This window comes from Pan paniscus, chromosome 23, assembly GCF_029289425.2.
Source record: "Pan paniscus chromosome 23, NHGRI_mPanPan1-v2.0_pri, whole genome shotgun sequence".
In the NCBI taxonomy this organism is placed as follows: domain Eukaryota; kingdom Metazoa; phylum Chordata; class Mammalia; order Primates; family Hominidae; genus Pan; species Pan paniscus.
In genome coordinates this window covers 50,138,100-50,150,278 of record NC_085927.1, presented here as the reverse complement: position 1 = coordinate 50,150,278, position 12,179 = coordinate 50,138,100, and the positions used below count along the sequence as shown (strand labels likewise).

Genomic DNA, 12,179 nt, shown 5'->3' with positions numbered 1-12,179 from the left:
CTAGAATTACTCTCTCTCATTCTCCACACACCCTAATTCATGGTCTGTTCATGACTTTTGGCTCCATTCTTACATCCTTGAGGAAATGCTCTTAAATTAACTTGTCCTTACACTGATCCTGCCTTCACTCTCTCTGTTTACAGTTCTGTTTTCTGCTTCTCTTTTTGCTATACATTAAAAAACAAACTAGTTTCTATAATTATTTTTAAAAAATCACCCATAATTGGCCATCCTAACACAACTGTTCTAAGTCCGTGTCCACACGTACACCTGGTATCGACACAATCATAATTGCAGCATAGATACAATTACTCTTCTGTCATTTTTATAATCTCCAATATTTATTCAGCTTTACTTTTCACAGGGATATACCAAATAAATATTACAAATTTTGATAAATTTTAAACATAAAAAGTGAAATTTTATCAGAAGTGCATTTTCTAAGAAGATGAATTACTTTGTTTCTAAATGAGTTCAGATATCCATGGTAACCAACACTCCTTACTATAATGAGAATTTTCGCTACTATCTTATTTTAAATTTCTTTGTTGACATAAAGCACTATGAAATTTGACTCATATAAATAAGTAGATGGGAACAGAAGGAGTCTTGTTATAACTTACTTCTCGAATTTCTTTTAAAGTATATGTTCCCTCCCCTAGCCCAGTAACACAGATACTAAAATATAATTTTTAGATAGGTCATTATCACCTAACAATTCAATTAGGTATTCTTTCTCTCTGTCTCCCTCTCCCTCTCACTCTCCACCTCGGCCTCTCAAAGTGCTGGGATTACCAGGCATGAGCCACGCACTCAACCTCAATTAGGTATATTTTCAATTTTGCTAAAAGGACAGAGTTAGAAACCATCTGTTTTACAAAAGAATCAGTAAGGATTAGTTAAGCAGTCATTAGTCATTCAAATTCTTAATTTTGAGATAATGTAACAAAGAGGCTTTATCAAGACATATTAAGAAACTTTCAATTATTCTTGCTACTCTTTCACTTAGAGGTATCCTTTTTAGTTCAACATACTTAGCATCAGGAAAACTGAAAGACTGTTCATTTCATTACATCTTCGGCATTTAATTTATTAGAAAAAATTTTTTAATTTCTATATATGCTTTAAATATATTTTCATCAAATAATCTATTCAAAACAGGCAGCCAAATCTAACTTTCAGACCTAAAATGTATTCTTCAATTCAAACAAATATAATAATGCTAACTAAGGAAAAAAAATTATTTCTGAGACAGAGTCTTGCTCTGTCGCCAGGCTGGAGTGCAGTGGCATGATCTCAGCTCACTGCAACCTCTGCCGCCTGGGTTCAAGCTATTTTCCTGCTTCAGCCACTCCAGTAACTGGGATTACAGGTGCACACCACCACGTCCAGTTAATTTTTTGTATTTTTAGTAGAGACGGGGTTTCACCATGTTGGAGGCTGGTCTTGAACTCCTGACCTCAAGTGATCTGCCCTCCTCGGCCTCCCAAAGTGCTGGGATTACAGGTGTGAGCCACTGTGCCCAGACAGGAAAATTGTAAGTGAAATAAATGACAAAACACATCTATCTTATAAGGCAGATTATAAATGGTCAGGTCACAATTAAAATGAGACCTAATAATGTTTATCTATTATTTAATAAGTTAACAAATATAGAAACAAGCTAATAAGTCAATATTTCTCTTTAATATGGAATAATATAATGCATAGCTAAATTTACAAGTTACTTATGAAACAGGAGTATGACAAAAATAATAAAATTTCTTCAGTAAATACGTATATATGTGTAGGCTTAACTCTGATCCTTTAGCCATTAGAAGTAAGAAAGAATCGGCCAGGTGCAGTGGCTCACACCTGTAACCCCAGCACTTTGGGAGGCCACGGTGGGCAGATCACCTGAGGTCAGGAGTTCAAGACCAGCCTGATCAACATGGTGAAACCCCATCTCTACTATACAAAAATTAGCTGGGAGTGGTGGCATGTGCCTGTAATCCCATCTACTCAGGAGGCTGAGGCAGGAGAATCGCTTGAACCTGGGAGGTGGAGGTTGTGGGAGGTGGAGGTTGGGCGACAGAGTGAGACTCCGCCTCAAAAAAAAAAAAAAAAAAAAGAAGAAGAAGAAGAAGAAGGAAATACAGCATAAGGACACCTTTGTTAGTAATCAAGGGAGGCCCCCCCCATGTTTGGTACCCTGGTGTTTTGCAGCCCAGATGAGCACAGAGCTGACCTTCTTCTATATCAAGTGCAAGAAAAGTTATTTCGAATTTAAGTCAGTTATCAGGCAGATCATCTTTAAGAATGAAAACAGTTGGTGGAAGCTAAGGATCTACAAAGTAATTCCGTTAAAATATCCAGATCAAGATCAAGAACACCTTGAAGTCTTTGCTCACCCCCTGCACGTGCAGTAGGAGGATCACGGGGTTGGCGCACAGTCAGCCGCTGCCATTTGTCCAGGGTCACACTGTCACCTAGAACCAGCAATTTCAAGTCTTCCCAACTCTTTTTTTTTTTTTTTTTTTTGAGATGGGGTCTTGCTCTATCACCCAGGTGGGAGTGCAGTGGCACAATCTCAGCTCACTGCAACCTCCGTCTCCCGGGTTCAAGCGATTCTCCTGCCTCAGCCTCCCCAGTAGCTGGGATTACAGGCGCATGCCACAACGTCCGGCTAATTTTTGTATTTTTAGTAGGGACAGGGTTTCACTACATTGGCCAGGCTGGTCTCGATCTCCTGACCTCGTGATCTGCCTGCCTCAGCCTCCCAAGGGGCTGGGATTACAGGTGTGAGTCACCGCGCGCGGCCCAACTCTTGTTTTTTGAGTGTGCGTAGAACAGTATCTTCTTTAGAAGATAAATTCTAAATGTTGTAAGTTTGAGATGAAACTGTGATGGTGTGTGGTATCTTTTCCATTTTAAAATTTTATTTTGAAATCACTGTTTCCTCACCAATTAGATTCTGCTTACAGCATCTTTTCCAGTTCTGAAAGAGCTATGATTTGCCTGCCAAAAAATTCTTGAAGAATGTTAAAGGCATAACCTTACTTGTTCTAATTCTATTTAAATCAGATGAAATACTAATATCAAATGAATTTTTATCAATCTGCATTATAATTTTAGTTCATTTTTTCTATAGAAGGCAATTTTATTAATATGAGTACACTAAAACATTTCAAACTAGTACATATTTTAACAGATCATAACCTCAGCCATGTGTACCACTCACAGCATGCACAAGCATTTAAATAGGGTTTTAAAAATTCCCGGTGGTAGGAGAGCAGTTTGCCATTCTTACACACGTATTGAAAGACTGCTTTGGAGCCAGAGAAGTTAGAGGCCTGTCTCTGCTATTTAGTAACCATGTGGTGAGCTCTGGAAACCCACTGAAACTCAAGAAGCCTCAGATGTCTCATCTGTAAACCAGGGATAAGAATATTTACCTACCTTGTACAGCTGACATAAAAACGGAGGGTAATGCAGGCGCAACCCCTACCACAGGCCTAGAGAGGTAGATTTCTAAAAAGGTAATTTTCTCTACTAACAACTTACCAGAACCATATCCAGGTATTGGCCCTTTGGTTTGAAGGTCTGGGAGCCCCACATTCAATGCGTTGGGTACCATGTTGTCCAGATGCGGCTTGGGCCCAACAGGATGAGAGGGCGAGTGCTTCATGCCTGGCTGCCTCTGCTGCTGCTGCTGCTGCTGCTGCAGTGCACTCACCATTCGAGCCAGCTGAGGGCCAAGAGAGACGGACACGTGATAAGCACGGCCCCGAACTTCCCAGGAAAAGACTGTGCCCGGTTCTTTGCCATCAGAGGCTAAGCCGGGATGTACTCCTCCAACACAGCACTGGAGGGACCCTGCCCACCCACGTACCTGCTGCTCTTGCTGTTGGCGTACAGCTTGAGAAATCTTTCTCTGGTTCTGTAACAACTGCTGCTGTTGCTGCTGCTGCAAGAGAAGCTGACATGCCTACAAAACAAGGGGGAAAGACAGAAAACCAAAGTTTCCTGAGATTGATTTACTGAGGACACCTAAAGGGTCTGTGCACTGAAGTACAGGTCACACAATCAAAAGTATCCAGGAGGGAAGTAACACCAAATTCCCGGTCTCTTGGTTACGTTTTCCTCCAGTTGAGCTGACAACCCTTAAGCACACTCCATAGTTTGCAAAGAAGTGTGGACTAGCACCCTTTGAACATAGAAAGTGGCAAAGATGTGGGAAGCAAATCAAAGCTAAAGTAAAAAAAAAAGCAAATGACCTTTTTAGCCACAGGAAGAAAATCTTCTACTTACCAACTGAAACTGGGGAATTTGTGGAAGCTGGCTCAGCATGGCAATTTGTTGAGGAGATAACTGGGGCCCCACATTGAAAAGACCTGGACTCAGGCCACTGTTGGGAAACTGCTTGAGCATTGAGGCAGAAACCTAGCCAAAAAAATAAAAAAGAAAGAAAAGAAAAGGAATCTTCAGAATTTATCAAAATAAAACTGTTTTTCTGTGAAAAGATTCTTGATGAATCTAAAGCAAGAGTTGTCAAACTTTTCTGTGAAAAATATATAACAGGAAAAATACACTCAAGTGTTAACAATGATTATCTTGGAGCAGTGAGATTACAACAGTTTTTAAATTTTCTTCTTAGACTTTCCAATTTTCTACAATAAAAAGTATAAATTTTATATTCAGGAAAACATCTTCAAGAAAAAAAAATTGATGACAATATGGCTTTTATCCAACCAAGAAATTATTACTGGAAATGTGCCATAAAACAAAACATGCTACATTGCATAAAGCTAATAAATAATACTTACGTGAAAGTATTTCTGTGATACAAGTAAGACAAATATATTAACTTGTAAATAGAAGACATGAGTTTCAATGCATGGCTTCTGATAGCAAACACCCACAGAGTGGCAGTGTAAAAAAAGAGCCAGCATCAAAGAGCCTGGAAGGTCACTGACCCGGCAGGGTCCTTCTCCCTGTTCTCAGGAGTGAGCTAGGCGAGGCTGCAGGAAGCTCTGGCGACAGAGGATTCCCTCCTATCTTTGGTTTGCTCCTCTAAGATGATTTAAGTAAGAAGAAGTGAGTTTCCCTGCACCCTCATCTACTGAACCCACTGGACTAGTTGGGGCCATGGAGAACAAGCTTAAGAACGTGTCCGTGAGTGCCAAGTAGTGTAGCACAATGGCCAAGAATTTAGTCCTAGAGGCTGGGCACAGTGGCTCACACCTGTAATCCCAGCAGTTTGGGAGAATAGCTTGTGCCTAGGAGATTGAGAACACCTGGGCAACATAGCAAGCTATCATCTCTTTAAAAAAATAAAAAGGTTAAAAAAAGACTTTAGAGCTGGGTGTGGTGGCTCACGCCTGTAATCCCAGCACTTCGGGAGGCTGAGGTGGGTGGATTACCTGAGGTCAAGAGTTGGAGACCAGCCTGACCAACATGCAGAAACCCCGTCTCTACTAAAAATACAAAATTAGCTGGGTGTGATGGCGCATGCCTGTAATCCCAGCTACTAGGGAGGCTGAGGCAGAAGAATTGCCTCAAGCTGGGAGGCGGAGGTTGTGGTGAGCCAAGATGGTGCCATTGCACTCCAGCATGGGCAACAAGAGTGAAATTCCATCTCAAAAAAAAAAAAAAAGACTTTAGTTCTAGAGGCAGACTGCCTGAGTTTGTAATCCCAGCTCTGCCTGCCTCCCCAGTTTTGTTTTTTTTTTTTGAGACAGGGTCTCACTCTGTCACCCAGGCTGTAATGCAGTGGCGTGATCATGGCTCACTGCAGCCTTGACCTTCCGGCTGGTCTCAAACTCCTGGGCTCAAGCCATCCTCTCAAAGTGTTGTGATTACAAGTATGAGCCACCGCTCCCAACCCAGCTCTGCCATTTCTTTTTTTTTTTTTTTTGAGACGGAGTCTCACTCTTTCATCCAGGCTGGAGTGCAGTGGTGCTATCTTGGCTCACTGCAAGCTCCACCTCCTGGGTTCACGCCATTCTCCTGCCTCAGCCTCCCGAGTAGCTGGGACTACAGGCGCCCGCCACTGCGCCCGGCTAATTTTTGGTATTTTTAGTAGAGACGGGGTTTCAACGTGTTAGCCAGGATGGTCTCGATCTCCTGACCTCATGATCTGCCCGCCTCGGCCTCCCAAAGTGCTGAGATTACAGGCGTGAGCCACCGCGCCCGGCCCCAGCTGTGCCATTTCTAAGCTGACTCAGAGCAAGTTACTTATTTAGCCTTTCTGACCCTTACTTTCCTGATCTCCAACTGGAATGACAACAATATTAACTTCAGTCATTATTAGATTTTATGAGTTAATCAATGTCAAATGCTTAGAGATGTCCTCCATACATGTTCACATTATTCCACAGGCTGATTCTTCAAATGTCTTCAGACAATGATTACAGTTCCCTTGCATCTCATCTTCAGGCTCAATATGATCAGTTCTTTCACCTGTATCTCCTTCCATTTCTTGGTGAAAAGCCAAGAACAGAAAGGTATTTTCTAGAGTAGTCTAACACCAAGTAGACCCTAAGCATTCTGTTAAAAGCTGTGCTTTCATTAACAATGCCTAAGATGTCAATTTCTCTGGTGATCGTAACTCCTGATTCACACACTAAGCTTAATGTTAGTTAAAATCTATAATATTTAAAAACATGCTTTTGTTCCCTCATGTAATATTTAACCCCTGTAGCTGGGTTTTTTTAAATGATTTTTAAAATTTATTTTTATTTTTATTTATTTTTTTTGAGATGGAGTCTCGCTCTGTTGCCCAGGCTGGAGTGCGGTGGCGCAATCTCGGCTCACTGCAAGCTCCACCTCCCAGGTTCACGCCATTCTCCTGCCTTAGCCTCCCGAATAGCTGGGACTACAGGTGCCTGCCACCATGCCCGGCTAATTTTTTGTATTTTTTTAGTAGAGACGGGGTTTCACCATGTTAGCCAGGATGGTCTCAATCTCCTGACCTTGTGATCCACCTGCCTCGGTCTCCCAAAGTGCTGGGATTACAGGCGTGAACCACTGCACCCAGCCTATTTATTATTATTATTTTTAGATAGAGTTTCACTCTGTCGCCCAGGCTGGAGTGCAGTAGTGTGATCTCGCCTCACTGCAAGCTCCACCTCCTGGGTTCAAGCAATTCTTCTGCCTCAGCCTCCTGAGTAGCTGGGACTACAGGCGCGCACCACCACACCCAGCTAATTTTTGTATTTTTAGTAGAGACGGGGTTTTACCATATTGGCCAGGCTGATCTCGAACTCCTGACCTTGTGATCCACCCGCCTTGGCCTCCTGAAGTATTGGGATTACAGGCGTGAGCCACCATGCCTGGCCTTTAAATTTTTATTGATTTTTTAATTTGAGCTTAAGACCTTACGTATATCTTTATGAGCATGGCATATAGAAGATGCTCCATAAATATCTATTAAATGAATGAACCTCTATCATATTTAACTTCACAGTCACCCCACCAAGTTCTTGTTGATCCTATTATTCTACTTATTCCCAGTTTGTGTTCCCCCATCCCGTCACGGATGGGAATGCTGAACTTGATAGAGCTGAGGATAATCTAGTTATATGCCGCTAAAGCTTCCTTTCAATATGAAACGATCAGCCTAGGAATCGTCAGTTACTAATCCACACAACTGTTTAAATGTTTAGCCAATATATTTCCATCTCGTCCAAAAGAGAGAAGTTGTCAAACGGCCTGTTAAAGTAGAGTACAACAACTATATTGTTCTTCTATGCCAGTATTTTTACCAATCAATGAAGGGAATGTATGAAAACTTGTTAGCAAACTATGATTATTGATTACTGCCATACGTACTCAAAAGCAATCGTCTTGATAATCTAGATTCTTTCCTGGAATTGGGACCAAGTTCATTAATCTTTTAGCTACTTTTTCCTTATTTCTCCTTTCAGAAATCATTTTAAAAATTTCCCCAGGCTGGACATGGTGGCTGACACCTGTAATCCCAAGCACTTTGGGAGGCCAAGTCGGGCAGAGATCACTTGAGGCCAGGAGTTTGAGACCAGCTTGGCCAACATGGCAAAACCCTCTCTCTACTAAAAATACAAAAATTAGCAAGCGCCTGTAATCCCAGCTACTCAGGAAGCTGAGGCACGAGAATCGCTTGAACCCAGGTGGCGGAGGTTGCAGCAAGCAAAGATCGTGCCACTGCACTCCAGCCTGGACACCAGAGAGAAACACCATAAGGAAAAAAAAAAAAAGGCCGGGTGCGGTGGCTCACGCCTGTCATCCCAGCACTTTGGGAAGCCGAGGCAGGTGGATCACGAGGTGAGGAGATCGCAACCATCCTGGCTAACACGGTGAAACCCCGTCTCTACTAAAAATACAAAAAAATTAGCCGGGAGTGATGGCGGGCGCAATGGCGGGCGCCTGTAGTCCCAGCTACTCGGGAGACTGAGGCAGGAGAATGGCATGAACCCGGGAGGCGGAGGAGCTTGCAGTGAGCCAAGATCACGCCACTGCACTCTAGCCTGGGCAACAGAGCGAAACTCTGTCTCAAAAAAATAAATAAATAAATAAATAATAAAAAAATTCACCATTCTCCTCAATTTCTTATAGTGGAGGGGTGCTTCTTTCCCATTTCTGATCTGAGGCTCCACACAGAGGACATCCACCTTTATTTTATCATAGAACTTAAGGCCCTTAAGGCCTCTTTCTCCTTCTTGGAAGCAAACCTGGAGAGAGGACTGCCCCATTCCGGTGACTCTGGGTTAAGGTTGGAATTCGGTATTAGGAAGTGCGCACGTTCTCCATTATCTGCTTTGTTGGTAGTAAAGAGGGTACTGTGGCCCCAATATGTTTTCCTCTTTTGCCTTAAACATTCAGAATGCGGGCAGGAAAGATGGGTGTCATTAAACTCCCCTCGAAGACTCCCAGCACTCCTCAAAAATCACAGACAGGGAGGGCTCCACAATTCTCTTCACAAATTCTTTCTCTGCTCTAGGATCTGTCTTTTGGTTTGAACGTCCTTCTTCTTAATATAAAAAACAAAAGCAACAAAAATTTTTACCTCCACGCTGTAATCCCTGGGCATTACACAACTAGTTCAAGGCAATGATTCCTTTCCTAGTCACCAAACTGCATCAAACCAAACTCTAAAGGTTCTTTTAATCTACCTCATTTTTTTTGCAAGTCTCAGCTTTCTCTGTGTTTTATTCATGCTTGCTTTTACCCTTACTATCCATCTTCTGAAAATGTCCCATTATAAACTAAGTTAATCAGAAAGCTTCCCCATCTCCATTGCATCTTCTCATTTTATCATTCTTTGGCATCACGGTCAGAGTTAAATTCCTCAGTTTCCTAATACTTTTGAGCCACCATCTCTGCTACATTCTCAAGACTACATGCCTATCTTTTCTTTCTTTCTTTTTTTTTTTTTTTTTGGAAATGGAGTCTCACTCTGTTGCCCAGGCTGGAGTGCAATGGCATGACCTCAGCTCACTGCAATCTCCACCTCTCGGGCTCAAGCGATTCTCCTGCCTCAGCCTCCTGAGTAACTGGGATTACAGGTGCCCGCCACCACGCTTACCTTTTTGTATTTTTTAATAGAGACGGGGTTTCACCATGTTGGTCAGGCTGGTCTTGAACTCCTGACCTCAAGTGATCCACCCACCTCGGACTCCCGAAATGCTAGGATTACAGGCGTAGCCACCATGCTTGGCCCATCTTTTCTTTGACACTCTTCTAGTCTATAAACATTTGACCAAGTTCAGGTTTCCTGTACTAGGCTCACCAGCTCATTTTCTCTCAAGACCTGTCACTTTCACTCCACCCATCAACTCTGTCATTTTGGAAAGTACTCTAATTTCAAGTAATAGTTCCCCCCAGCTGCTTCCTCTCTATCCTCTAAGAGATGCTGAGTGTTACCAACCAATTTAAAAATCTGTTTGACTTTCTATTTTAATAGGTGTACTCCAAGCAGACGTGAGCACCAAGTGAGCACACCACTACGGGGCATGCTGCCTCTGCACCAGTTTTAGGGCGAGCATGAGGAACACGACCTCCACAATTTCCCCCAAATAACAACTCCTCTTCATCTCTGCTCTGAATTCACACAAAATGTCACCAGTGTGACTTAACTTACTGTCTCTGATATAATAATTTCAAACTCACTATAATTTGAGTCTGGGGGAAAGGAGGGTGAGTATAGATATATTCTGTGCTACTGAAACCATGTTCCAAACCGGATTCTTATCCCACTATACCTCAAGGATCCATAAAATCTTATGTACCACCTTCAGTGTGAATCCTAAATTCATCTGAGTTAGCGACTGTATTTGGTAACATAGTGTTGCCCATAAATTCATGCCCACTGGGAACCTCAGAAGGTGATCTCATTTCGAAATAGAGTCTTTGTAGATGCACTCAAGTTTAAGACGAAGTCATACTGAATTAGGGTGGGCCCTAATCCATTAACTGGTGTCCTCATATGAAGAGGGAAATTTTGAGACAGAGAAGAAAAAGCCATGTGAAGATAGAGACACATACGGGAGAACATCGGATGATGATGGAGGCAGACAGTGGTGATTTCAGACTGAAAAGCCTCCAGAACTGAGCTCAGGTTGATTGATTGATTGATTGACTGATTGACTGATTGATTGATTTTTTGAGACAGGGTCTCACTCTATTGTCCAGACTGGAGTGCAGTGGCACGATCATGGCTCACTGCAGTTTCGGCTTCTTGGGCTCAAGTGATTTTCCCAATTCAGCCTCCCAAATAACTGAGACTACAGGCATGCACCACCATGCCTGGCTAATTTTTGTTTTTTTTGTTTTTTTTGTAGAGATGGGGTTTTGCCATTTTGCCCAGGCTTGTCTCGAACTCCTAGGCTCAAGTGCCTGTCTCAGCCTCCCAAAGTGCTGGAAGTACAAGTGTGAGCCACTGTGCCTGGCCTTTTTTTTTTTTCTAGGTAGAGCAGACACTTTGGTCATAAAAAGATCTGCAGCACCCAAGTCTCTCACACAAAGTTAACTGCACTTTCCCAACAATTCTACCTTTGAAATCATTCTGATATGCATCTTCCCATGACTTAATATATATTAACTGCGCTCAAAATACATGTGCGGCACAGCTATTGATGCTCAGGCTCCAGCAGTGAACACAGCAGGCCCAGACCCTGCCGCTGTGAAGCTTATTACACTCCTAGGGGCAGGGCAGACAAGGAGCAAGCATGGGAGACACAGTAACAGGGCAAGAACCCATTATTCCCCACCACTCCCCTACCCCCCTCCGTCCGCCCTCAGGCATTCCTACTACTCAAAATTAGCTAAAGAAACCACCAAAGTAAAACCTGCCCGTGACCCAGCAGTACCATCGAGAAATTCATCCTGGGAGACAAACATGAGAATATTATAGCAGGCCAGGCACGGTGGCTCATGCCTGTAACTCCAGCATTTTGGGAGGCCAAGGTGGGCAGATCACGTGAGGCCAGGAGTTCAAGACCAGACTGGCCAACATGTGAAATCCTGTCTCTACTAAAAATACAAAAATTAGCCAGGCATGGTGGCTGGCAGCTGTAGTTCCAACTACTTAGGAGGCTGAGGCAGGAGAATTGCTTGAACCCGGGGGCAGAGGTTGCAGTAAGCTGCGATCACGCCACTGCATTCCAGCCTGGGCAACAGAGGGAGACTCCGCCTCAAAAAAAAAAAAAAAGAAAAGGATATTATAGCAGCACTGCTCATAACAACAAAAATCTAGAAGCAATCCAAATGTCTATGAACAGTAGACCTGGTAGTAGAATAGGTAAATTATGGTATAGTCATATAATGGAATATCATATGAACCATAGCTGCCCAAATCCACATGGGAATATATTTGAAATAATACAAGTAAAAATAGCACAACAAAAGAAGGAGGCTCTATACTATATGGGTTAAGTGCAAAAAAGGCAAAATGAAAACAACAGATTGTTTAAAGACAGAGAGACACATGCAGAAAGAATATAAAGAAAAGCATAGGAAAGTGATCTTTAGAAGCCACCAGCTCGTATGTTCCATAAACTGACAATTTTAGAGACAATAAAAGTGTAATTTTTGAGAAATTCCTATCCCAGCCTTGCTCAACTTCTCCTTTCTTGGGATTGCAAATGTACTGTCCCTCTCCAAAGAATACAGAAGGACCAGGGAAAAGCGCCACTAGGCTCCAGGCAAACACCTGTTCACGC

General features: G+C 42.7%; 1 protein-coding gene across 12 annotated transcripts in view; it reads right to left on the bottom strand.

Moving 5' to 3' along the window:
* Nucleotides 1-12,179, bottom strand: part of TNRC6B (trinucleotide repeat containing adaptor 6B) — a 289,988-nt gene that overhangs the window by 30,799 nt on the left and 247,010 nt on the right. For all 12 annotated transcript variants that reach the window (XM_055105367.3, XM_055105374.3, XM_063603314.1 and 9 more), the window contains 3 exons: nt 4,291-4,422; nt 3,872-3,967; nt 3,544-3,727 (listed from right to left, as the gene is read on the bottom strand). In XM_055105367.3, coding sequence (XP_054961342.1) covers nt 3,544-3,727; nt 3,872-3,967; nt 4,291-4,422 — 412 coding nt within the window. The remainder of the gene's footprint in view (nt 1-3,543; nt 3,728-3,871; nt 3,968-4,290; nt 4,423-12,179) is intronic.